The sequence below is a fragment of the Budorcas taxicolor genome, chromosome Y (assembly GCF_023091745.1).
Source record: "Budorcas taxicolor isolate Tak-1 chromosome Y, Takin1.1, whole genome shotgun sequence".
Taxonomy (NCBI): domain Eukaryota; kingdom Metazoa; phylum Chordata; class Mammalia; order Artiodactyla; family Bovidae; genus Budorcas; species Budorcas taxicolor.
Window position 1 is genome coordinate 10,823,320 of NC_068936.1, and position 26,343 is coordinate 10,849,662.

General features: G+C 42.9%; 1 protein-coding gene and 1 pseudogene across 1 annotated transcript; both read right to left on the minus strand.

The window, feature by feature from the left end:
- Positions 1-678: 678 nt before the first annotated feature.
- On the minus strand, positions 679-24,499 carry LOC128070992 (zinc finger protein 280B-like; annotated as a pseudogene).
- A 1,110-nt stretch (positions 24,500-25,609) lies between these two features.
- Positions 25,610-26,098, minus strand: LOC128070993 (heat shock transcription factor, Y-linked-like; the record flags this gene model as incomplete). Its single annotated transcript, XM_052663989.1, has 1 exon — positions 25,610-26,098. A coding segment is annotated over exon 1 (489 nt), but the record flags the coding sequence as incomplete, so codon positions are not given.
- Between the last annotated feature and the right edge of the window lie 245 nt (positions 26,099-26,343).

Genomic DNA, 26,343 nt, shown 5'->3' on the forward strand with positions numbered 1-26,343 from the left:
AGGGGATCTTCATGATCCAGGGATTGAACCTGGGTCTCCTGCATTGCAGGCAGATGCTTTATCATCTGAGCCACCAAACAAGTACAGGAAAAGAATGTAAAAAAAAGAGTGGATATAAATATATAGCTGACTCACTTTGCCGTATACCTGAAACTTACACAATATTAACTATTAACTTAAATATGTTGCTCAGCTGACAACTTGTGTCTGACTCTTTGTGATCCCATGGACTGCAGCACGCCAGGCTTCCCAGTCCTTCACTACCTACCAGAGTTTGCTCAAACTCGCGTCCACTGAGTTGGTGATACCATGCAACCATCTCATCTGCTGCTGTCCCCTTCTCCTCCCACCTTCAGTCTTTCCCGGAATCAGGGTTTTTTCCAATGAGTCAGCCTTTTGCATCAGGTGGCCAAAGGATTGGAGCTTTAACTAAGTTAAATATACTTCAACATAAAACTAATAATAAGAGGTAATCCTTTAAGATTGTGATGTTGGATTCATCCTTAACCAAGAGATGAATCACTCTTGTACTTCCTAAGTGTACATGCTCACACATGTATGCACAGACACACACATGCTGACATTGAGACTGCCACAGTTGACACAGGGCAGCCAAGAGACTGCACACTTTGCTGGCCTGCTCATCTCTGTCTGTCAACAAGGCTTGACACCCAGGTCTTACCTTTTCACCTTCAGCTTCAGGGTCTTATGCAACCCCTTCACCAGGCAGATGGCCTCCTGTCTAAACCTGGACAGACCAATGTCGTTGATGCCCACAGTCTCATGTCCAGCCAGCAGTTTGTCCATGGCTGCAGCTTTGCTCCTTTCTTTGACCTGCAACTCAGAAAGAGGGTCCAGGAACCTTCCCCCACACCAAAAGAGCAAACCAGTCCCCAGAACACAGACAGGAGGATGTGTCGGTGACAGCTCTGTGCCACCTACCAGTTGTCAGACTGGCTTCAGGATAACCCAGAAGTGAAGATATCCAACTTGGGCCAGGATTCCCTGTGGGAGACAAGGGATGCACCCTTTTCCTGGTCTGTACCCATCATCTGGTTTGTATCTGCAAGGCCTACCTCTTATGGAAGGGACCCCAAAATACACCAACACTCAAAAATACACCAGAAACGGGGGATCCAGGGAGATCCCTTCGCTTTCCAGATCTCCTCCCCGCCCCCACCAAAAAAAAAGAAAAAAATACGGGTGTTATAAAATTATTGACTAGTTATTTCTCACTCATCAATCCTGCACCTAGAGCTTTCCTGGGGATCCCATAGTTAAAACTCTGCCTGCCAGCACATCAGACATGGGTGATATCCTTGCTCAGGGAAGAGTCCACATGCCACAGTGCAAGTAAGCCGGTGCACGACAACCACTGAGCCTGGGCTCCAGAGTCCAGGTGCTGCAACTACTGAGCCAACGTGCTGCAACTACTGAAGGTGGTGTGCCCTAGAGCCCATGCTCCACAACGAGAGAAGCCATCACAATGAGAAGGTCACATGCTGCAAGTGGACAGGGGCCCTTGTTTGCCACACTTGGAGAAAGCCCACATGCACCAACAAAGTCCCACCAGAGCCAAATAAATAAATGAATGAATAAACAAATATTTTAGAAAGGTCCTGCACCTAGGACTTTTCCTGTAACAGCTTTCTTTTAATATTTTATTTTTTTTATTTATGTAACAGCTTTACTTAGCTATAACTCAAGTAAACACCAATCCCCTATGTACATATGAATGAACTGTACTCCGAGTGGTCGAACTTTCAACACCCACCCAGTTGAGAACAGGCTTCCTAAGCCCAGAAGAAACCTCATGGCTGTCAGCAGTCACTCCCCAGCCCTCCTGGGCCCTGGAAACCATGTGTGGGTCTTGGATATACCTCCTATGGACACTTGATATACACAGAGTCATACAACAGGTGGCCTTTTGTGTCTGGTTTCTTTCACTCATGATGTGTTTTCCAGGTGCATCCCTGTTGACCTCTGTGTGGGAACTCCATTCCTTCTTATGGTTGAGTGATATTCCATTATACCAATTGACCACATTTGATTTATCTGTTTATCAGGGATGGATATATTTACATTGTTTCTACTGTTTGGCTATTGAGCCAGTTCAGTTCAGTTGCTCAGTCATCTCTGACTCTTTGTAACCCCACAGACTGCAGCATGCCAGCGTCCTTGTCCATCATCAATGCCCAGAACTTACTCAAACTCATGTCCATTGAGTCAGTGATGCCATCCAATCATCTCATCCTCTGGCATCCCCTTCTCCTCCCACCTTCATTCTTTCTCAGTATCAGGGTCTTTTCCAGTGAGTCAGTTCTTTGCATCAGGTGGTCAAAGTATTGGAGTTTCAGCTTCAACATCAGTCTTTCCAATGAATATTCAGGACTGAGTTTCTTTAGGATGGGCTTGTTGGATCTTGCAGTCCGAGGGACTCTTAAGAGCCTTGTCCAACACCTTCTCCAGCACAAAATATTTGCAGGTCAAAAGCATCAATTCTTTCGTGCTCAGCTTTCTTTAGAGTCCAACTCTCATATTCATACATTTGGCTATCAGCACACATGAACACTTGTATACACATGTTTGTGTGTGAATATGCGTCCTTATTCCCCTTGTGTGTAAAACTAGGAGTAGAATGGCGGGGTCATGTGGCAACTAGATTAAACATTTCCATGAACTGCTAGACTGATTTTCTGTCATGGCATAGAGTCTTAGGTCTGGAATGTGGGAACTAGTTCCCTGACCAAGGCATTGAACCCATGTATGTAAAACATTTCCTACTCAGAGTTATACATAGTATGTATACAAGTATATTGGCTGACTCCTTAAAAGGATTTTATGATTTTATGCTGAGAATTTTCAATCTGTAAGTCCTTAACTCAGCTTTTATTATATAGTAATAACCTAACTAAGCATTTAGTAAGCCATCAATTAACCAACCTACTTTCAGTACCAGTGCCCTGGAAACTGAATGCTGTGCTTAGTCTCTCAGTCATCTCTGACACTTTGTGACCCCATGGACTGCAGTATGCCAGGCTCCTCTGTCATGGAGGTCTCCACACAAAAATACTGGAGTGGGTAACTGTTCTCTCCCTCCAGGGGAATCTTCCAAACCCAAGGATTGAACCCAGGGTCCCTGAATTGCAGGCAGTTTCTTTACACCTTGAGGCACCAGGGAACTCCAAAAATACTGGAGTAGGTAGGCGAACCCTTCTCCACTAGATCTCCCCAACCCAGGAATCGAACCTGGGTCTCCTGTACTGCAGGTGGATTCCTTAATAGCTAAACTCTCAGAGAAGCCCTATGGCCCAGGAATCAAATCCAGCCAGCTAGGACTTCCTGGTGGTCCAGTGACCCATGGTGGATTCATGTGGATGTATGGCAAAACCAATACAATATTGTAAAGTAATTAGCTTCCAGTTAAATATATATATATATATATATATATATATATATATATATATATATATATATATATATGTAATGAAGATAATGGAGTTCAAAACAAACAAACAAACAAAAAAGACTCCATGCTCCCAATGTAGGGAGCCTGGGTCCCATCCCTGTCCAGAAAAACCCAACATGCTAGATGGTGTATCCTATCCTCCCCCTGCAAAATATCTACACACCTGTCTTTTTTATTGGGGGGGTGGGGTAAATAAAATTTTACTGCAATACAACTACACCTATTTGATTATTCACTGCTACTGGAGAGAATGGAATAATCTGGGGCCCATAAAGCCAAAAATAATTACTACTTGGTTTGTTACTGAAAAAAAAAATGCCAACCTCTGTTCTACACCAAAAAGCCATTCTTTTTACAAACTGCTAGGAAAAGTAGCAACAAAGATGAATGTTTATGTACAGTTTTGAAAGTTTGCTGTGCTCCTACTATATAACAGGGTTGACCTGAAAATCAATTCCAAACCTTACCAGGCACTAAAGCAAGGAAACATTCCTCCTCTGGGAGTCACAGAGCTGGAAATGCAGCCACTGACAGGCTCATGTATGAAACCACATGGTACTTGGACTTGTTTCTCCGCCTGGACCTGAGAACAACACATTAGGATAACAGAGCCAATTATTTATTGTAAGCTGACACGACAAACAAAATGACTACCCCTAACAGAACCACGAGCAATTCATTTGGCGAACAACTGGTTTTAAATTCTAGACAATTTTCATCCCAACATAATGACAGATCCCAACATTAATAAGCTGCCACCTGGCCAAGATTACATACTCACCCAGAACCAGCCAAGGTTATGGACACGTTGTGGAGAGCTTGTATTTTGACATGCCCCAGCTGGGAGGCCCAGGGGCTGTTTCCAGTCGGAGGGTTGGTGGGCAGTTATCTGGGGGGGTGGGGGGGGGGTGGGAGGTGGAAGTCCCAGAGAAAAAAAATGGAGTGAACAACAGGGGAAGGAACTTAAAGACTGGAAAGGCAGTGATGGAGGCTGCCCACACAGAAAACAGACCCACGAACAGCAAAGGACAGAACCCTTGGGCTTCCTGGAAAAAGAGGGTGAAGGAGCAGGTTCAGTTCAGTCACTAAGTTGTGTCTGACTCTCTGCGACCCCGTGAACGGCAGCACGCCATGCCTTCCTGTCCATCACCAACTCCCGGAGTCCACCCAAACCCATGTCCATTGTGTCGGTGATGCCAGTCAACCATCTCATCCTCTGTCGTCCCCTTCTATTCCTGCCCTCAATCTTTCCCAGCATCAAGGTCTTTTCAAATGAGTCAGCTCTCCATATCAGGTGGCGCAAGTATTAGAGTTTCAGCTTCAACATCATGGAGGAGAAAGAAGGGGCGTGTGTCCCAAAAGAGACAACAACCAGACTCGCACAGAGCTGTTGAATTTGAGCATCACAAGAAAGCCTTTAGGTGAAACCATGATGATGGAGGAACATGCAGGATTTTAGGACAGGTTCTTAAAGTAGCACTCCCTACAGCAACCCATCATCTATAATGACTCAGCCATGACCTGGTGGGCTTTTCTTTCTCATCCCCACAAATCCTTGCACACAAGACTCTCTCAAAGTGCTGTCATTAGCGTTTGGCTAAGGGACTCGCCTGGTGGTCCAGTGGCTAAGACTCCGCGCTCCCTAATGCAGGGTGAGGGGTTCAATCCCTGGTCAGAGAACTAGATCCCACATGCCACAGCTAAAGATTATTTTCTTTAACACAAATTTATTTTAATTGGAGAGTGATTACTTTACAATATTGTATTGGTTTTGCCATACATCAACATGAATGTGTATACGTGTTCTCCATCCTGAACCCCCCCCCCCTTCCACCTCCCTCTTCGTACCATCCTTCTGAGTCATCCCAGTGACCAACCCCAAGCATCCTGTATCCTGCATTGAACCTGGACTGGCAATCCATTTCATATATGATATACATAATTCAATGCCATTCTCCCAAATCATCCCATCCTCACCCTCTCCCACAGAGTCCAAAAGACTGTTCTATACATCTGTGTCTCTTTTGCTCTCTCGCATACAGGGTTATCATTTCCATGTTTCTAAATTCCATATATATGTGTTGGTATACTGTATTGGTGTTTTTCTTTCTGGCTTATTTCACTCTGTATAATAGGCTCCAGTTTCATCTACCTCATTAGAACTGTTCAAATATACACAATGGAGTATTACTCAGTTAAAGATTCTAAATGCTACAGTGAAGACAGAAGAGCTTCGAGGAAGATCTTACTTGGCCAAAAATATGCATATATATGTTTTTGAACGAACATCTGGCTTCACCCTGAAGCCCAGAGCATATTGTGTCGCTTCCCTTCGTCTGCAAAGACTGCCCAGCTCCTCCTCCAGCCACAAAGACTGCATTCCAAGGCAGCCCATCTGCCTCTCCCAAACCATACTCCACCTACACTCCCAGCAAAAATGGCTCCAGGTTTGAGAGACAGAGTAGCTGGGGATCCCTGCCCTCCTTGGCTTCCTCACCAAAACAAAGCATTTATTCAACATTTTTCTCACTCATGGTGAAGAGTGGCAAATAAGGCAGCTTTGAAGACCTCTAGTCTGAAATCTTGACACCATCAAACTTCTCCCATGAGGGAAACGTCGTTAGGCTTGAACCTGGTGAAGCACAGACCTGAAGCTGGACCTAGGGACCCAGGAATATGGCTTTGCCTGCCAGCTCTGTATAGTGTATCATATCTTACATGTGATAAGTCGTGCCTTAAGTGCATCATTCATTCCAGACATGTACATTCCTTTTATCGCCAGTCAAGAGAGTGCTGGGCACTGCCAGTTGCAGAGGGTACTGTCTGCAGGAGCCAACAATGGAGCAATCCTGTCCTACAACCCCCAGGCAAAGTTCTCAGCATCGCTTACTGTAGATCAGAAACAACAACAAACCACCCTGTACAAAAAGGCAAGCAGACAAGGATAAAGGAATCCACACCCCACCCACAATGCCTGTAATATGCACCAGTCAGAAGGAAAGCCCCAAGCTCTCTCGCCAGGTTGAATACTCTGACTTAAGATTATTCACTGGAATTTGGCTTGTAAAACTCCTCTTGAGGTCCCCAGTTCAGTCAGTACATTTCAATCTGTCAGTCGTGTCCAACTCTTCTCGACCGCATGAATCACAGCACGCCAGGCCTCCCTGTCCATCACCAACTCCCGGAGTTCACTCAAACTCACGTCCATCGAGTTGGTGATGCCATCCAGCCATCACATCCTCTGCTGTCCCCTTTTACTCCTGCCCCCAATCCCTCCCAGCATCCCTCCCAAAAATGAGCATACTGCTTTGCTGTCCTTATGCAAAGATTTATCCTGAAAACAGCAAGAGGGAAGAGGGAAAAAAAAAAAAGAAAACCACTCATTGGAAGTCTTTTTGGAAGCAAGCTTTCATATTTCATTCAATGGACTTTACAGATGATGAAAGATGTTTACCCACGAAGGCCACGGGACCCCCAATTCTCATGAGAGTCAGGACCTACTTAGGAAGCGACTGGGTCATGGCAGTGGGGGTAAGAGGGGCAAAGCTTGTGGATGGCGATGAAAGACCTTCCCTGGACAGCAACTTGAAAGGCCCGGCACAAATAGGGGTGTATAGTCCATGAGAAGGGGTCCGAACCCAGGCCCCCGAATGAAGAATTTCAGCCTGAGGAGTGCAGTGCCCTGGCAGGGGAGCTGTTAAAGATAAGTACAGGAAGAGGAAGATGAGGAATTTGACCTTGAGTTTCAGAAACCTGAAGGATACCCTGGAGGCAGTGGTGGGTGGAGTGTGGGGGGCTCCCAGAAGGACAGACATGGAAGCAGGGGAATGATCCTGTATCATGTGAGCAAATGCAGCTTATCCTTTAGGTAGACAGGTAAAAGCATCTCCCCCACCCAGAACAGATCACAGATCGGCAGTGGTTCAAAGCAACACAGGGCAGGGAATACGAATGTAAACAAGGACTAAGTGAGCTGGGAAGGCAGGTCAAGGGACATACTCGATGGACATTAAGGAGTCAACACAGGAAAGGGGTGTTCAGTAGAGCTCAGATGTGGAAAATCACAACCACCAGAGATCAGAACAAAAGGAGCGGAACTTCTGTGCAGAATCAGATTTCAAAGGCCATGAATCACACTCATGACTTATCAGCTATGACTAGGAAGCCATCCAGAGGAGAGCATAAGATAGCACAGGCTTCTACAAAGCCAGGATATTCTTGATATCACCTCCCTGGTGGTCACTCTTCTGAGTTCCCTTGTCTCCAGAGAGCTGAGTCATGCAAAGAGGATGCAATTGCAAAGCAATTGGAGAGTACATCTCTGATAACAGAGAAGCCTGTCAAAGAAATAAAAATTAAAAATAAAAATAAAAAACCTCCACCCCAAGGCGTACAGTGATGTACTCTCATCATTAGTTTCTGTCTCTGTACAATCCCAGGGAGTATTTTACCACTGATCTGTGTAATTCAAGCTTTGCAGGAGCTCTCAGTTCAGTTCACAGAGTCAGTTGTGTCCAACTCTTTGCCACCCCATGGACTTCAGCATGCCAGGCCTCCCTGTCCATCACCAATTCCCAAAGATTGGTCAAACTCATGTCCATTCAGTCAGTGATGCCATGCAACCATCTCATCCTCTGTCACCCCCTTCTCCTCATGGCTTCAATCTTTCCCAACATCCAGGTCTTCTCCAATGAGTCAGCTGTTCGCATCATGTGGCCCAAGTATTTGAGTTTCTGCTTCAGCATTGGTCCTTCCAACGATATTCAGGACTGACCCCTTGTAGGATGTCCTGGTTGGATCTCCTTGCAGTCCAACGGATGCTCTCAAGAGTCTTCTCCAACACCACAGTTCAAATACATCCATTCTTGAGGGTTCAACATTCTTCATGGTCCAACTCTTACATCCACACATGACTACAGGAAAAACCATAGCTTTTACTAGATGAACCTTTGTGTGTCAGGTAACATCTCTATTTTTAGTACACTGTCTAGGTTTGTCATAGCTTTTCTTCCAAGGACTCGCAGCTCTAGAAACATCTTTTAAGAAGGACGGCCCATGTTATTACAATTTTGAAGTGTACTCTTTTTAAATTTTTTTTTTTTTAAAGAGGTGGAACTGTTCACAGATTATTTTTTCAGTGCAATCAGGAAAGAAGAGGGTAATGAATTTGCTATGGCTGACCTGGGCTTCCTAGGTTGGCACTAGTTGAAAGGAACGTGCCTGCCAATGCAGGAGATATAGGAGACATAAGAGACATAAGAGTCATGGGTTTGATCCCTGAGTTGGGAAGACGCCCTAGAGGACGGCACAGCAACTCATTCCAGGATTCTTGACTGGAGAATCCCATGGACAGAAGAGCCTAGTGGGCTATGGTCCACAGGGTCACACAGAGTCATACACAACTGAAGCAACTCAGCACAGCACACATCTTGAGTGTCAGCTGACTGTTTCATGGGGGATGGTGTCATTTTTAACCAAACAACACAAAACATACTCAATGGCAATTTGAGTCACAACTGTGCATGAAATATGTCTTGAACATCTAAGATCACCTCGACTCCCAGGTGTTTTAGTTGAATCATTTTTCAATGATTCAATTTTTCAATGGTTCTTTCTTGTTCCTCATCATGACATTCGTTTCTCATAATGTGCCTTGAACATGCCATGAAAAAATGAAAATCAAGCATACAGTTCTTATGATATCAAACAATGAGTTAATGGGGCCTATGATGGCACAGCCTATCAATGTTTGGTATCCCCTTAAGGTCAGGAAGCAACAGTTAGAACTGGACATGGAACAACAGACTGGTTCCAAATAGGAAAACCAGTACATCAAGGCTGCTTATTTTCACCCTGCTTATTTAACTTATATGCAGAGTACATCACGAGAAACACTGGACTGGAAGAAACACAAGCTGAAATCAAGATTGCTGGGAGAAATATCAATAACCTCAGATATGCAGATGACACCACCCTTATGGCAGAAAGTGAAGAGGATCTAAAAAGCCTCTTGATGAGAGTGAAAGAGGAGAGTGAAAAAGTTGGCTTAAAGTTCACTATTCAGAAAACGAAGATCATGGCATCTGGTCCCATCACTTCATGGGAAATAGATGGGGAACACAGTGGAAACAGTGTCAGACTTTATTTTTGGGGGCTCCAAAATCACTGCAGATGGTGAACATCAGAAAGTTCACGGTTTAAGTATTAGTGACACCTGGCTGGGAGAATTTTGAGCACTACCTTTCTAGTGTGTGAGATGAGAGCCATTGTATAGCAGTTTGAGCATTCTTTGACATTGCCTTTCTTTGGGATTGGAATGAATACTGATATTTTCCAGTCCCCTGGCCGCTGCTGAGGTTTCCAAATTTGCCGGCATAGAATGCAGCACTTTCATAGCATCATCTTTTAGGTTTTGAAATAGCTTAACAGGAATTCCATCACCTCCACTACCTTTGTTCATAGTGATGCTTCCTAAGACCCACTTGACTTCCCATTCCAGGATGTCTGGGTCTAGGTGAGTGAACTTTCTATCGTGATTATCTGGGTCATGAAGATCGTTTTTGTACAATTCTTCTATGTATTGCCACCTCTGCTTAATATCTGCTTCTTAGGTCCATATAATTTCTATCCTTTACTGTGAACATCATTGCATGAAATGTTCCCTTAGTATTTCTAATTTTCTTGACGAGATCTCTAGTCTTTTCCATTCTATTGTTTGCCTCTAATTCTTTGCAGTGATCCCTGAAGATGGCTTTCTTTTCTCTCCTCGCTGTTCTTTGGAACTCTGCGTTCAAACGGGTCTATCTTTCCTTTTCTCCTTTGCCTTTTGATTCCCTTATTTTCAGTTTTGTAAGGCCTCCTCAGAGAGCCATTTTGCTATTTTGCCATTTTATTTTCCCTTGGGTATGGTCTTGATTCCTGTCTCCTGTACAATGTCACAAACCTCTGTCCATAGTTCATCAGGTACTCTATCAGATCTAGTCCCTTAAATCTGTTTCTCACTTCCACTGTATTATCATCAGGGATTTGATTTAGGTCACACCTTAATGGTCAAGGAGCAGGAACTTTTTAATCATGGCTGCAGTGGCTATCACTTTGATGTTAGGCCTTAATACAAAATTTAGTAATGTACCAGTTTTATATTAATTATCTGTTTCTTTCTCTTTATTCTGATGCCCGCTTTTGTCATTTAAGTCAAGAAGACATTGTCCCATACTGGCTAATGCTTATGTCAGTGTTTTCAAGTGACAGAAGAATTAGGTGGTCTCTTGACTATTCTTCGACATAATTGTTTTTAAACATTTCATGCCTTATCTTGAAATACAATTTTAAGCACTTTAGAACAAGCATCAATGTGATCTCAAGCAAAATATTGTTAATGATCAACCTAATTTTAAAATCAGTAGAGTTCATGAGGGAAAGGAAAGCCAAGATTTGATGAATACTGTAAGAAACGCTGTGGGAAGAAACAGCCACCTCTATGGACTGTTGATCAGGGCCTTTATTGGGCGGTCACTCTTGGGCAGCACTCCCGGGGGCGGGTGAGCAAGGAAGCAAAGGGAGTCTGCAAGGTATGAGGGGTGGGGAAAGGTTTTATAGCCAGGGCCGGGCTCCCATATAAGGTAGAAAGCACGGGCTCAGCGGTGATTGGTGTCCAAGGGCTCCGTGTCGGCACCTGATTGGACGGCTTGGTTGTCGGCCCGCCTCCGGGACTTGTGTGCGGCACTTTTCCAGGGCATGCCTCAACACGCCCGGGCAAGCCTCAACATGCCCGGCATTGCCCGACCTTTCAAATACGCAGTGTGAGATGTTGCTAAATCAGCATTTAGCGTGCCATTTGAAATGAGCCGCTTTGATGTCCAAAGGTAGAGCGTGTAGTCATGAAGACCAAGACTGAATTGTTTTTCTCATATTAACGGATAACTTAAATATTTCTAGTAGCAGATAGCTTTCTTGGAAATAGCATTTGTGATTTTGGATTAATAGTTGCACTTTTGTTGATTTTTACTTGCTCTAAAAATAAGGGGGTAAATACATACGTGTAGCTGAAGAGACTATAGACATTGTTTGAGAGAATAAAAGCTTTCTCATTTTCATGGAGAAAATTAATATATGTCACCTTGAGACAGCTCTCATTTGTTATAATCAGTTCAGTTCAGTCGCTCAGTTGTGTCTGACTCTGCGACCCCATGAATCGCAGCACACCAGGCCTCCCTGTCCATCGACAACTCCCCGAGTTCACCCAAACCCATGTCCATCGAGTCGTGATGCCATCCAACCATCTCATCCTCTGTAGTCCCCTTCTCTTTTATTAATAAAATAATTTTACCTGAAAGAACAAGCAAACCAGACAAGGAAATTCACAGAGGGCAATAACAAAATATCTTGACAGATATTCAACATATTTCTAAACAAACCAAAGTGTCATTGTGTGAAAAAGAATATAGAGATATCAATAGAAAAACAGAAGTAGCTTCTGAAAGAACTCAACTCACTATTAACTATCTTTTATTTGAAGGCAAAGAAACTGACTCAAGTTAATTCTAAGAAGCAAAGCCCTGAGGTTATTATCTCTTTTTTTTTTTTAATGAAAATCTAGGAAATTTAGGCTGGAGAGGGAAGAAGAGGATAGAGACTTCAAGTGCCTTGAAGGAGGAGGAGGAAAGAGAGGGGGTTGGAGATTTGATTGTGTTATTTGAACAGCATTGGTGGAGCTCAAACAAGGGAGGTAGCAAGGCATGCAGGCCTACGGGAAGAGCATTTCCAGAAGAACAGCACTTGCAGTCTTTGGATTGGAAAGACATGGAATTTGATGGAGGAAAACCAAGGCCAGTGATGTCAAAAAGAGTACATTACTGGGGAAAATAGCAGAGTAGAAGGACAGAGAATGGAAGAGAGGAAGCAGTCAAGGACCATATCGCTGGAAACTTTTAATTTGGCAATAAATACAACTTGTACTCCTCAGGAGCATACTTCAAAGCAACTAACAATCACAGTGTTGATAATGCTAAGTAACAAAAAAACACATAACTAAAAGATTTCGTATTTTTACTATAGAAATTGAAGAAAGGAGATAAGAATGCAATAGTCTGCACATTTATTTATACATAGAGTTTTCACCTGAGACCAGAACACACACACACTTCTTTATACACCTAAAAGTGGTTTAAGCTGACACTTAGCAAAGTGCTTTGGCCCAAGTAAACTAACTGGAAAGGCCTAGTAAAATATTCAAAGGGCAAATAAACCAAGCAAGCTTTGAGTACATAAATACAATGTATTTGCATTTGAATTTACACTCAGGAAATTACCTAAAATGGAGACTGAAAGGTCGGGCATGTTGAGGCATGCCCCAGAAAAGTGCCGCACACAAGTCCCGGAGGCGGGCCGGCAACCAAGCCGTCCAATCAGGTGCCGACGTGGAGCCCTTGGACACCAACCACCGCTGTAGCCCGTGATTTCTACCTTATATGGGAGCCCGGCCCTGGCTATAAAACCTTTCCCCACCCCTCATACCTCGCAGACTCCCTTTGCTTCCTTGCTCACCCACCCCCGGGAGTTCTGCCCAAGAGCGACCGCCCAATAAAGGCTCTGATCAACGGTCCATAGAGGTGGCTCTTTCTTCCCGCGGCGTTTCTTACAGACACAATAGACTCACTACAGCTTACTCATCTGTAGTCCTTCCTCTTCAGTTCTGAGAGGGATGATAACCCCTTGGTGATTATCACTTTCCAGCATTTTGTGAAAGCTTAGAGGATTTAAATAAATTGAGGAGGGGGGAGAGTGGGGAGAGACAAAGAGGAGGAGAAAGGAAGAGGAAACGGAGAGATTGCTCCTGGCACAGGTCTACAGACAGGATCCCAGCTTCCTTGAATGGTGCACAGAGATTGCTAGCTATCTGTGCCAGAAGTGGAGAAGGGGTGACATTCAACTCCAGGAGGAGACTCAACTCCAAGAACCTACGGAGGCAGCCAAGTGTGCTGATGTTCAGGAACCAATACTTAGAGGGTACCCCACAGGTCTGTGAAAGAGCCCTTGGAGACAGCAAGAAAAAAGATTTTCACACGTATAATCACAGATTAGATAGTTGGATAGATTAGAGGAAGGATAACTCTATGACCTGATAATTACTGAAATAAACGAGATAATTCTTGCACATCGGACTGTGTCAAGTAAGACTGAAACTCAGTTAGTTTGATACAATGGGAAATTACACACGCCAAGAATTAGCTGTTAACGCTACTACATTTGTGTCCAAGGCAAGATAAGATACAAAACTGAAATCTTCACATGCTCAACTAGGGTAAGACACATGTAACTGGAAAAGGTAAGGAAAAGTGCTAAAAAGGGTTTAATCATCCTGGACTATTTTTACCCACTATATTCACTATTCTTGGACAACTCCATTGTAGCTTAAGGGTAAGAGAACTTAATGTAGCCCAGTTCGAAAACTGAACAGATTCCCTGTGTTTGATCCTTTGCAGTTAAAACTATGGGTCCGGCACAAATCAAAGTGGACGTCAAGGCTCTTTTTCCTTTGGGAATTTTAACTTGCTTTACGACTGTGTCTGACACAGATATGCCTACCTCATTGAGATTACAGGCCAGCCAACTGGCAAAGGGGACGCAATGAATCAAATTCCCCTTTTGATCACTCAACAGGAGGTCCACAGGCACCAGGTCTCATTCTATTAACTATCTCTGCTTCTCCAACTGCAGTCAGTGATACACAGGGCCTGCTTGATGCTTGCAAGGGTCTCTCACCAAACACAGGCATTTTAACCGCTGGCTTCCTTGAGATGTCCCTGGGCTAGGTAAACGCACTCTGAGACAGTGTTCCTTCTACCTTGGCTCTATGCCTGGAGTGAATGTATGCCTCTTCCTCAGCTGGGACAAGAAGCCACAGCCCTTCACTGATTAAATCCCGTGTCTGGTCCAAACTCACAACATAGCTTCTCCATCAACTTCTCCACTGCACGCTTTCAGGGCCAGATTATCTTCGATCAGCCCAAGAGGCACTTCAGAGAGTTCAGCAGCACAGGGGTCCATACCATAACAAAGACATTCAAATCTGGCTATATAGTTGATACTGAGATCTTCAAGGCATGGAAACAGTTGAAAATTACGTTGCTAAAACACTCTACAGATTATGTGTATAGTAGAGCCTTCGAACTTACAAGTAACATGAAATACCAGAGTAAGTTGTTACTTCTCCTTTCTCCACTTCTCATTCTCTCTCTCACACACGCACACATTCTTTTAACATGTTGACAATTCTATGAAAAACAGATAATAGATTTTTAAATAACGTCTCAATATGCAGATCAAACAAAACTGTACTTCCTGTATTTAAAACAAAAACACATGAATTACCCATCAGTTTCCCTATATTTGATATTACTGAATAACCCTATAATTTTTTTTGTTTTTAATGGGGTATTCAACTTTGACGGAAATACTTGCTTCAGACTTACTGAAAGTAGAATTAAGTTTTTTTTTTTTTCTTTTTTTGACCTCCTACTTTTAGATTTGGGGGGTGATGATTCAAAATCAGATGTGTTCACAGTAATGGATGCTACTCCCACCAATCCTGGTTGAAGGGCTTCCAGTGACACCTGAATAACAATTTTTGTTTCAGGAGACAATCCTTCTAGCTGCTTAGGCTTAAACATTTGATGACACTGGGTCTTGTGCTCCCTTTCCTCTTTGGAAGTTAAAAACTGCAGCCGACATTTGGAACACTGGTGAAAACTCTTTTCCCAGTGCCTTCTATGATGACGTCCGTAGGCTGTTGCAGTTTTAAAAATTTTGAGACAAAATGGGCAAAGCAAATTCTTAGTGTTACCATGGTATGCTCTGAAATGTGCATCCACATCTGCAAAAAATGATGATCTGTAACTGCAAACCTGGCATACATAGGGCATTTCACCAGGCTTATGATTGTCTTTCATGTGCTCTAAGAGAACCTGATCTGTCTCAAAGGACAACTCACAGATGCGACAGACTGCGGAGGGCCCCTGGGGAGTGTGGACACTTTCAATGTGACACTGCATCTGGAAGGGAGTAGGAAACTGGCAGAGGCAGTGCCGGCAGGTGGTGTGGGTTTTCCAGCTGTCACCTCTCTGCCTCTCAAGTTCCAAATGGTGCTTCATGTGATTCATAAACTTGACATTTTTTAGAACTTTCAAGCAGCTGAGGCATTTAAACGCCGTGTGGGCCTTCAGTTCTGGCTACTCAACTCCTATATGCTCTCCATAGTAGAAGTCACGAAGAAACACAATCAGATTTCCTTCTGTGGGGTCAATAATCTTGTTTGGACTTGCTAAACTTGGAAAATCAGTTTTTGTCAGTCCATTTTCCCCTAAAGGTCTTACAGGTTTGCAATTAACACTGTCCTCTGGAAAAGGTGTTGGACAAGGTTCTCCATTCTGAACATGGCTTAGTGAGGTATGGACACTGTCTGGTGTGCTCTGCTGAGTAGTCACTGTATGAAAAATACCTGAAGGGGACAAAGCTAAAGAATGTTCCCCATCACTGAGCTTAGGCCTTCTGGGATTTCTGCTATTTGTTTCACAAGTGGAAAGTACCTTTGAGACATGAGGACTTTTATTCATATCTCCTGCAGAAACCGCTCTTTCTACTGGATGCTGCAATGAACTTGTGAAGGTAATCAAAGAAGAACATGACTCCTTTGAAAAGCAATTTGGCACTCTTTGTGGTGAAATACTTTTATAACCAGCTTGAGATGGGGGTTCAATAATAATAGGACTATCTGTTGATCTTGATTCAGAGTCAGAAACTGGCAAGACAGTCTTTGCTTCTGATGTAGGAGTCACATGACTAACAGGCTGTAATCTGTGAGTGTTACCTTTCCTGAAGAGACCATACCTTTTTCTCCTTGAACAAGAACCTGGGTTAACTCTGTTCAGTATGTTTGAAACGACTGGTTTCGAAGCTGAGCTCATCCCAACAAAGATCACGTCAGCATCTTCATTTACAAGTTCCACTCCGACCAATATCACTTCATCATCATCATCATCTACTTGTTTGGTTTCTCCCTCCCTTTCCGTACTTCTGGCTCTTGTTCTTCTTCACGTAACATACATGGTAGTTCCATATTTTGAATCCTTTTTTATTCTTAGAGGGTGCGGCCACAAGTCCCAGTGCTTCCTTTATACAAACTGCCACCTAAGTATAAACATATACATATTAGTTAAGCACAGAAAAATGAGCTATTTGATTATCTCCAAAACTCTAGGGTAATTATAAACACCTTTATCTTACAGACAAAGGCACCGAGTGTCAACGAGACTCAATGACAGCTGAAAAACCTATGACTACAAGTCTACATGGCTCTAGAATCATAGCTTTGTCCCATGTTCACTTTAATCTCTTCTACTTAAAAAAATAAAGAAAAAAAACCCAACACTACTGATCATTAGGTAAAATCACATGTAAAGGACGAGTATTTTTACAAAAGCATTATTGTACAGTGTTGAGAAACATGGACTTTGGAGGCAAAGAAGATGAAGTTGGAATTCTAAGTTAACTGCACACCAGCTGCATCTTCTTGGGCAAATTTATAACTTTTAAAGGTGTTTCTGTCTCTTAAAGACAAACATGCTTATTTCTTAGACTTAAGGTTAACAGCTCTTTTTAAAAGGCATCAGCTAGTCAATGGCATCTTGTTTTGTAGTAAAATTCGAAGAAAATGTATCTTAAATGCACATTACACCTGATTCACAAATTCTAATTTCATAAATGTTAACAAAGAAAATAGGTAGCAAATTCAAAGTATAATCTATCTATACCTAGTTAACAAACAGCATAATTCAATGTCAAGCACTTAACACAGGCCTAGGAAATTGACAATGAACTCTCTTGATAATCTCACCCCAATTCCACACTGATATATCCTAAATTTCTCCCTCTAAATCCAACAATGCTTCATCCTTCACGCCACAGGTCTCTTCCCCACATAGCAGGCAAAGTGATGCCAGTATTTCTCTCATACCAATATCAGACAGAGACATCACACACACACCCCTGATATCCCTTATGAATACAAGTGAAAGAGTCCTCAACAAAATACTGGCAAACAAAATCTAACAACATATAAAAAAGACTGTATACCATGATTACATGGGATTTATGGAGGTATGCAAAGTTGATTCATTTTATGAAAGTGAATCAACATTATGCCATTTTAAAACAATAGAACAAAAAACACATCTGCCTGCAGAAGAAGCATTTCCCTGAATCTAGCACCTTTTCATAACAGGGGTTAAAAAAAAAAACACTTAATAATTAAGAACAGAAGAGAACTTTCCCAATCAAAGGGTACCTGTAAAAGACCCACAGCTAACATCATGTTTAATAATGAAAAACTGAAAGCTTTCCCTCTAAGACTGGGAACAACACAAGGAAGTCTACGACACACTTTGGCTCAACATTATACTGGCAGTTCTATAACCAGAGCAATTATGTAAGAAAAAGGAACTGTTGCTGTTGTTTAAAAAAAAAAGAAGAAAAAAAAAAAACAGCCTTCAGAATGGAAAGGAAAAAGTCAAAGTATATTGGAGATAACATACCTTTTTATATAGAAAATCTTGAAGAAACCACAAGTATTAGAATTAATATAAAGCTTGCAGAATACAAGAGAAATATTTTAAAAGTCAATCACATTTCTATACAGTAGCAACAAATGTTCTGAAAATGAAGTTAAGTATATACTTGAATCTACACTAGCATTAAAAATACTACTTAGGAAGTCAGAAAGAGAAAGACAATATATTCTTTATAATGGCTGAGTAATACTCCACTGTGTATATGTACCGCAGCTTTCTGATCCATTCATCTGTTGATGGACATCTAGGTTGTTTCCATGTCCTGGCTCTTACAAACAGTGCTGCGATATACATTCGGGTACATGTGTCTCTTTTAGTTCTGGTTTCCTCAGTGTGTATGCGCAGCAGCGGGATTGCTGGGTCATATGGCAGTTCTATTTGCAATTTTTTAAGGAATCTCCACACTGTTCTCCATAGTGGCTGTACTAGTTTGCATTCCCACCAACAGTGTAAGAGGGTTCCCTTTTCTCTGCACCCTCTCCAGCATTTACTGCTTGCAGACTTTATACAAATCAATTCTAATGAGATAGATGAAACTGGAGCCGATTATACAGAGTGAAGTAAGCCAGAAAGAAAAACATCAATACAGTATACTAACACATATACATGGAATTTAGAAAGATGGTAATGATAACCCTGTATGCAAGACAGCAAAAGAGACACAGATGTATAGAATGGACTTTTGGACTCTGAGGAAGAGGGAGAGGGTGGGATGATTTGGGAGAATGGCACTGAAACATGTACACTATCATGTAAGAAACGAATCGCCAGCCTATGTTCCATGCAGGATACAGGATGCTTGGGGCTGGTGCACAGGGATGATCCAGACAGATGATATGGGGTGAGAGGCGGGAGGAGGGGTCAGGATTGGGAACTGATGTACACCCGTAGCGGATTTATGTCAATGTATGGCAAAACCAATACAGTACTGTAAAATAAAATAAAAATAAAAATTAAAAAAAAAAGAAAGAAAGACAAATATCATATGGTATCACTTACATGGACTCTAAAATATGACACAAATGAACTTATCTACAAAACAGAAACAGACTCACAGACATAGAGAGCCAGCTATGTGATTACCAAGTGGGGAAAAGTCAGGCAGGCATAGATTGGGAGCTGGTGACTAGCAGATGCAAACTATAATATATACAATAGACAAACAAGATCGTACTGGATAGCACAAGGAACTATATTCATAATGTGTGATAAACAATAATGGAAAAGGATATGAAAAAAATTGTGTGTGCATATGTGTGTGTGTTTACATAGGAAGGAAAGGAAAGGGAAAGGGAAGGAAAGGAAAGACAACTGTTGGCAAGCATGTACAGTAATTGGATCCTTGTGTGTTATGAATAGATTTAACATGGTGCAACTGCTACAAAAAACAGTTTAAAGGCTCCTCCAAAAATTAAAAACTAGAACTGATGCATGATTCAGCAATTCCACTTCAGGATATAAATTCAAAAGAAGTTAACATGGGGTCTTGAGATATTTGCGCAGCCGTGCTCACGGCAGCACTAACTGCAACAACTAAGAGGTGGAAGCTTCTAAATGTCCATCAAATGTGATATATACATACAATGAAACATTATTTAGCCATATGAAGAAAATTCTGTCACATGCTACAACATGCATGATCATTGCACACATCAAGCCAAATGAAACAAGCCAGTCATACAAAAAGACAAATACTGTAAGTTTCTACTTGTATGAAATAGCTAACATAGTCAAGCAACATAAAGGAAACAAAAAAGAACGATAGAGTCCATGGTCTAGGTCAACAGTCAAGAAAAGAGGAGTTGTTGTTTAATGGGACAGGTGATGGGTATAGAGTTTCAATTTTGCAAGATGAAAAGGTGTAGAGGTCTGTTTCATAACTATGTGATAAGGAATTCCCTGGTAGTTCAGAGGTTAGGACTCCACAGTTTCCTATCAGGGGCCTGGGTATGATCCTCAACCAGGGAACTGTCATTCAAGCTGCATAGCACAGCTAAAACAACGACAACGACAACAAAACAACACTGTGACTATGTGTGTGTATATGTGTTAGTCACTCAGGTGTGCCCAACTTTGCATCCCCATGGACGAAAGCTCACCAGGTTCCCTTCTCATGGGATTCTCCAGGCAAGAATACTGGAGTGGGTTGCCATTTCTTTCTCCAAAAGGCTGATGAAAGTGTGTGAAATACTTAGCATGCAAAAATGATTAAAATGGTAAAAATTTAAGTTGGATGTTTTCTACAACAATTAAAAAAAGAAAAGCATTTAACAACCAGGAAAAGAATTTGAATAGACATTTCCGACTCTTTGCAACCCCATGGACTGTAGCCTATCAGGCTCCTCCGTTCATGGGATTTTCCAGGCAAGAGTGCTGGAGTGGATTACCATTTTCTTCTCAAGGGGATCTTCCCCACCCAGGCGTTGATCCCAGGTCTCCTACATTGCAGGCAGACACCTTCCCTTCTGAGCCACCAGGGAAGCCCCTAGCAAAATGTAAAGCAGCCTCTCTGAAATACTACTTCACACTCATACTACTTCACACCCAATCAAAATGACGAATAATAACAAGTGCTGCAGAGGATGTGGAGAAAAGGAATCTTCAGATATTGTTGAGGTAACTGCTGTAAAATGGTACAACCACTCTTGCAAAAGTGGTTTGTCAGTATCTCAAAAATTAAATATAGAGGAGCCATATGATGCAGCAATTTCGTCTTTTGTATATATCCACAACACTGAAAATGTTCAGTCCATGCAAAATCAGTGTTCACAGCAACATTACTCACAATAGCCACAAAGAGTACACCATCCACGTATTATCCATTCATTGACGAATGGATAAGCAAACTGTGGTATATGCTCAAAATGGAATGCATGGAAGTCATTTACCATATTCATAATCCATATTCAGCCATAAAAATAAAACAAAAACATTCACTGCTATACAGCCATGAAATGGAGGAATCTTGAAAGTACACAAACGAGGGGACTTTCCTGGAGATCCAGCGTTTAAGACTCTCCACAGGTGCCATCTCTGGGCTGGGAACTAAGATCTCACATGCCACAGAGCTAAATAAATAAATATTGAAAAAGAAAATATGACATCTGAATCAAGCCAGACACAAAGGTCACACTTTGTATGTGGGAGAACTGTAGGTGGAAGAGAAGCAGGAAAGAGAAGCACTCTGTAATCCAAGTGAAACATTTTTTTCAGGGAGGAGGAAATGAGCTAGTCTGATAAACGCTGCCAATAAATTAAATAAAATAACAACTAAAAATTGACCACGGAGTTAAACATTTGAAATTCACTTGTGGCCTTGACAAGAGTGGCTTTAAAGGAAAATGAGAGAACTCGAGATAACAAAGTCTAGGAACAACTCTGCAGAAGTCTATAATAAACAAATATGAAATAAAAGCAGCAGAAGCAGAATGTGTCACCCAAAGATGGATTTTTAACGACAGGTCACATTATAGTCAGTCTGTTTGCTGATGGGAACCATCCAGAGAAACAGAAAACTTAATCCGGGACAAAGAGGAGACTTGCTAGAAGATCAAGAAATGAGTAGGTCTAGAACTGAGTACATCAAGAATTGAGTAGATCAAGCTGGAGAGCACACAAGCTGGAGAAGGCAATGGAAACCCACACCAGTACTCTTGCCTGGAAAATTCCACGGACAGAGGAGCCTGGTAGGCCGCAGTCCATGGGGTTTCGAAGGGTCGGACACGACTGAGAGACTTCAATTTCACTTTTCACTCTCATGCATTGGAGAAGGAAATGGCAACCCACTCCAGCGTTCTTGCCTGGAGAATCCCAGAGAAGGGGGAGCCTTGTGGGCTGCTGTCCATGAGACTGCGGAGTTGGACACGACTGAAGCAGCTTAGCAGCAGTAGCAGCACACAAGAAGAGTACACAAGCCAAATAATTTGCTCACATTGACAGAGCTGAGATCATATGAAAAAAAGGCTGGCATGGTGGATTAATGGGTATGGTAACCAGCCTTCAAGTGAATCGAATCTCCTGATATTCCCACCCCTGTGTAGTTCTCTCTCAATCTATCACAGGGTTGACCTGTGAGACTAAGCAAATACACAAGTGAAGATGTGTAACATCTGAAAGAAGACTCTGCACTTTATCATGGGTGCAAGTGCTTTCCTGAATCACTCATTCTGAGAAAAGAAAGCAGCCTCCAGAAGAGAAGCCCCTTGGAGAGGCCCACAGAAGGAGGAACTGAGGCTTCATGAGTACAGACAAGTGAGAGAGCTTAGATTCAACAAACTAAGTCTTCAGAGGTTGCCAAGCCAGACAAAAGCTTGACTACCTCAGGAGAGATCCTAGGCCAAGAGAAAACAAGTGTTAAGTTCTTTCAAACTACTCAATTTGAGATCATATGTACAACACAAACATTTCAAGTTATTCATACCACTCACATCATACTTACACACAGAAGAGTTCTCCTATAAATATAGCAAAAATTTTAAACACACACACACACACACAAACAAAACAATCCAAAGCACCGAAACACAGGAGTTGCCTGGCAGTCCAGTGGTTTGGTTAGGACTCAGTCCTCTCACTGCCAGGATCCTGTGTTCGATCCCTGGTTGGGGAACTAATATCCTATGAAGCCACATGTTGTGACCAAAACAAAACATGCTGTGAAGTTCAAAGCTGTACCAGCAAGATAAGTATACAACACAGCTGTAGGCACAAGTTGCTGGGCATAGAGCTACCTATGATCTTGTTTACATGCATGAAATGAACTCATGTGGTCCCTCGCCCCCATCCAGTGGAGTTCACTAACTTAATGAAATAAAGCCCTTAAGGGTACAGAAATGAGCAAGTAATCCCACGTGAACATGTTAAACCACACAGATTTTCTCTGAATGAACCACTTGATTCATTTATTCATTTCGCCATGCTGCTTGGCTTGTGGGGTCCCGGTTCCCTGACCAGAGCCTGAATCCAGACCACTGCAGTGAAAGCCCAGAATCCGAATCACCAGGCCACCAGGGAACCCCCACACCTGCATTGTTTTGCTCTGCTAGCTAAAACCTTAGGATATGTGCATTCCCCATTTTAGCCTCACCAAGTGGTAGGAGTCAGCTCTACACAGCTTAAGACCCATGGTGCTCTTACTTTTTTTCTTTCAAGAAGGCAGGAGAAAGCAAGTCACCCTGCCTGTTTTTAAGCTTGCCACTCAGAAAGCTGCAAACCTGAAACCATGATTGCCCTGAAGTCAGCACCCGCAATCAGGGACAGGTAATCCCCAATCAGGAATACTCTCTCTCAACACCAACGTGTCAGCCGACGAATGAAAGGAGAAAAACGGAAAGTAAGAAAGCCACAACTTTGTCCCTTATTGTAAAGATGTCTGTCACCTTACCTCAGGGGCCCATTGAAATCCTGAGCGCTTGAGACCTACCAGGCAGCAAACGGTCACATCCTGGGGACAAGCAGAGGAAAAGCTCAGGGTGAGTCACCTGTTCCGGGAACGTTCTATCCCCCCAGGCCCTACCTGGTCCTACCCTACGGATGCTGACCAGGCGTCTCACACTCAACCAGACCGAGTGATTGAACTCCTTTGCCCTGAGCTTCTTCCTCCCACCTCCCTTCTCTCAGTAACAAACAAAACAAATACCTCATCTGCCAACTTCCGGAACCAAAGGCCTGAATCTCGGGGCCCCCAGGGACGGGGCAGCCCTGGAGTTCGAGGAGACGCAGAGGAAACAGGAAAACGACCAAAGCACCAGGGCAGTGAAGAGGCCACTAGATCGATTTTTTTTTTTTTTTTTTTTTTTTTTTTGCTGCGCCCGCCTGACTGTGCCTGGGTGCAGAACCAGGTTGGGCCGTGAAGATTTGTGTGTGTGTGTGTTTAAATACATTAGGTTCCACAGGAGAGCTGGGGGTGGTGCCGGTGGCCAGGGGCCTAAGAGGCCCTTTCCGTGAGCTGGCCTGTCCCACGCCCTGGGCAGGAAAGCTGCTGGAGAGCACAGCCCGCCCAGACTAGAGAGGGGAGAGGGCGAAAGGAGCCTGAGGCCTGTGGGTCCTGCCGCACGCTCCCTCCTGAGGGCCCGCGGGCCCTCACCGGCCGCCCCGCCGAGCAAGGCCTGGTGCGAGTGGGGACCCGAGAAACCCTCCCTTTAGCCATCAGGCACCGCTTGGGCTGAACCACGCTCCAGTCCTTACCGGTCCCTGTTGGCGGAGGAGACAGAACTGCCTGTGGCTCACCTGTCTTCAGCAGTTCCCGGACCAAGGCTGAGGAGGCGAGCCTGAGGGGATGACGCTTCCTCAGGTCCGGGGCGCCGCCTCAGCTCCCCCTACAGGCGTGCGGGCGTCTCCCATGATTGGCGGCCAGGTGTCGGCGCCTGCAATCTGATTGGCCTCGAGGCCGAGTTGGGCGCATGCGCGGGCGATGAGCCCTCCCCCCACCCCCTCACCCCGTACAATCGCCTGCTGGAGGCGTGGTCAGGCTGAATCTGAATCTCAAGGGTCTTGGGTCAAGATTGCTCAGCTCACCAAACGCGAAGAGAAAACAGATGCACAGGGCTGAGAACGGCCTCCGAGTCTACCAGGGGAGTCCAGTGATGGTGTCCAGCACTCACAGCCCTCAGGGATGACCTCCCTTAAGCAAGTTCTTTGCTTAAGAAACTTGACCATACAGTGGATCTTGACGCCCCTCCTCTTGGAATTACATTTCAATCAAGGCAGGGCAACCTGCCCCTGTTTTTGCACTGTCTGTTGTGAGCTGAGAATGAGCTTTACTTTTTCTTCTTCTTCTTCTTTTTTTTTTTTTTTATTTTATAGCTTTGCACTTTTAATGGCTGAGGAAAACCAAAAAGAATTTTATTTTCTGACATGAGAATTGTGTGAAATTCCGTTTTCGGAGTCCTTAAAGTTGGAACAGGGACTTGCCAGCTTCTTTGGTTATTCTCTATGCCTGAAAACTTAATTAATGCCAATGATGATATTCGCAAAGCCTAAAATATTTCTTTTTTGACCCTTTACAGAGTCTTTTTTAAAGGCCCTGTTCTGCTGGAAGTCTCCTAGCAGTCATATGGGAAAATAAAGTTTTGGTTTTGTTACATTTTCTTCTCTATTATATTCATTTTTCATTCTTTACTAATTTAATTCCTTCATATCTCTATGTTTCCTTTAATGGAAGCAATGAAATAACATCAAATAAAATACCTCTGTTGGTAGTTTTAACAGGTAACATGTTAGAACGTATATGCTCAACTAAAAATACATTGTATATATACAGTAAATACCACTTTAAGTAGCTTCAGAACTTGTATCTGGTTTCAAGTTACTAAGAAGGTTTGTTAAACATCCAATATTCTAACCTCCAGCTGTTCTCAACTTCAAAAAGAAAACGTTTTCAATAATTTGTTACCTCAAGTTTCAACTCCGTTTTAGCTACATATATGAACATGCATTCTAGGTCACATGATTTAATTTGATATATTGCCGATAAGTGAAAATTTTGGAATACCTTACGCAAAAGAGAGATGTTGTTTTCTTCTTCCAGAAAGACAGGTAGTGAAGCCGATCTTTGAACGGTTTGTCGGTTTTTATTAAATCCATAAAGATTAAGCTGTTGAATTAAACTTTTCATGCTCTTGGTTTCAAATATTCTGAAAGGCTCCTTTCTTTCCAAGACTTCTTTCCTAAAGAGTTCTTCACTGATCACTCTACATGTGCCTGTCTCATCCCACCAAATAGATTCAAACTGATCACTTTCAACTATATTCCAAAGCTTTTGTGGAAATGTGAGTGAAAGAAAATCATTCACATCATCTGTTTCAGAGACAGAATATGTGTAGTGTGGCCTTTTGATCACAAGATCCTCAGACAAATCCTGAAAAGCATATTCTTCAATCATAGATCTCAAAACTGAGTCCCCAGGTGTATAATCATACCAATAAGATCTAATGGAGGTTTCTGAACCAGTGGATTCATCTTTAGGAGGTCCATCTTCAATTTCTGAAGAAATATGTGCCATCTCAGGGAAATCTTTCTTCAGATAATTTTCTCATTTGTCTGCTTTTACACAATGCAACTTCAAATGATGTTTGGCTGGCCTACAGAGAGAAACTCTCTGGACAATCACAGAGGTCCTCCCGGTCAAAAAGCTGTGACATCACAAAATCACTGGTCTCCTAGCAATTGAAGAGTAATGTTCAACCAAGTGTTTACTTCAGCATCAACTTCAAATACAGACTGCTGACAGAAATAGTAACCAAAACC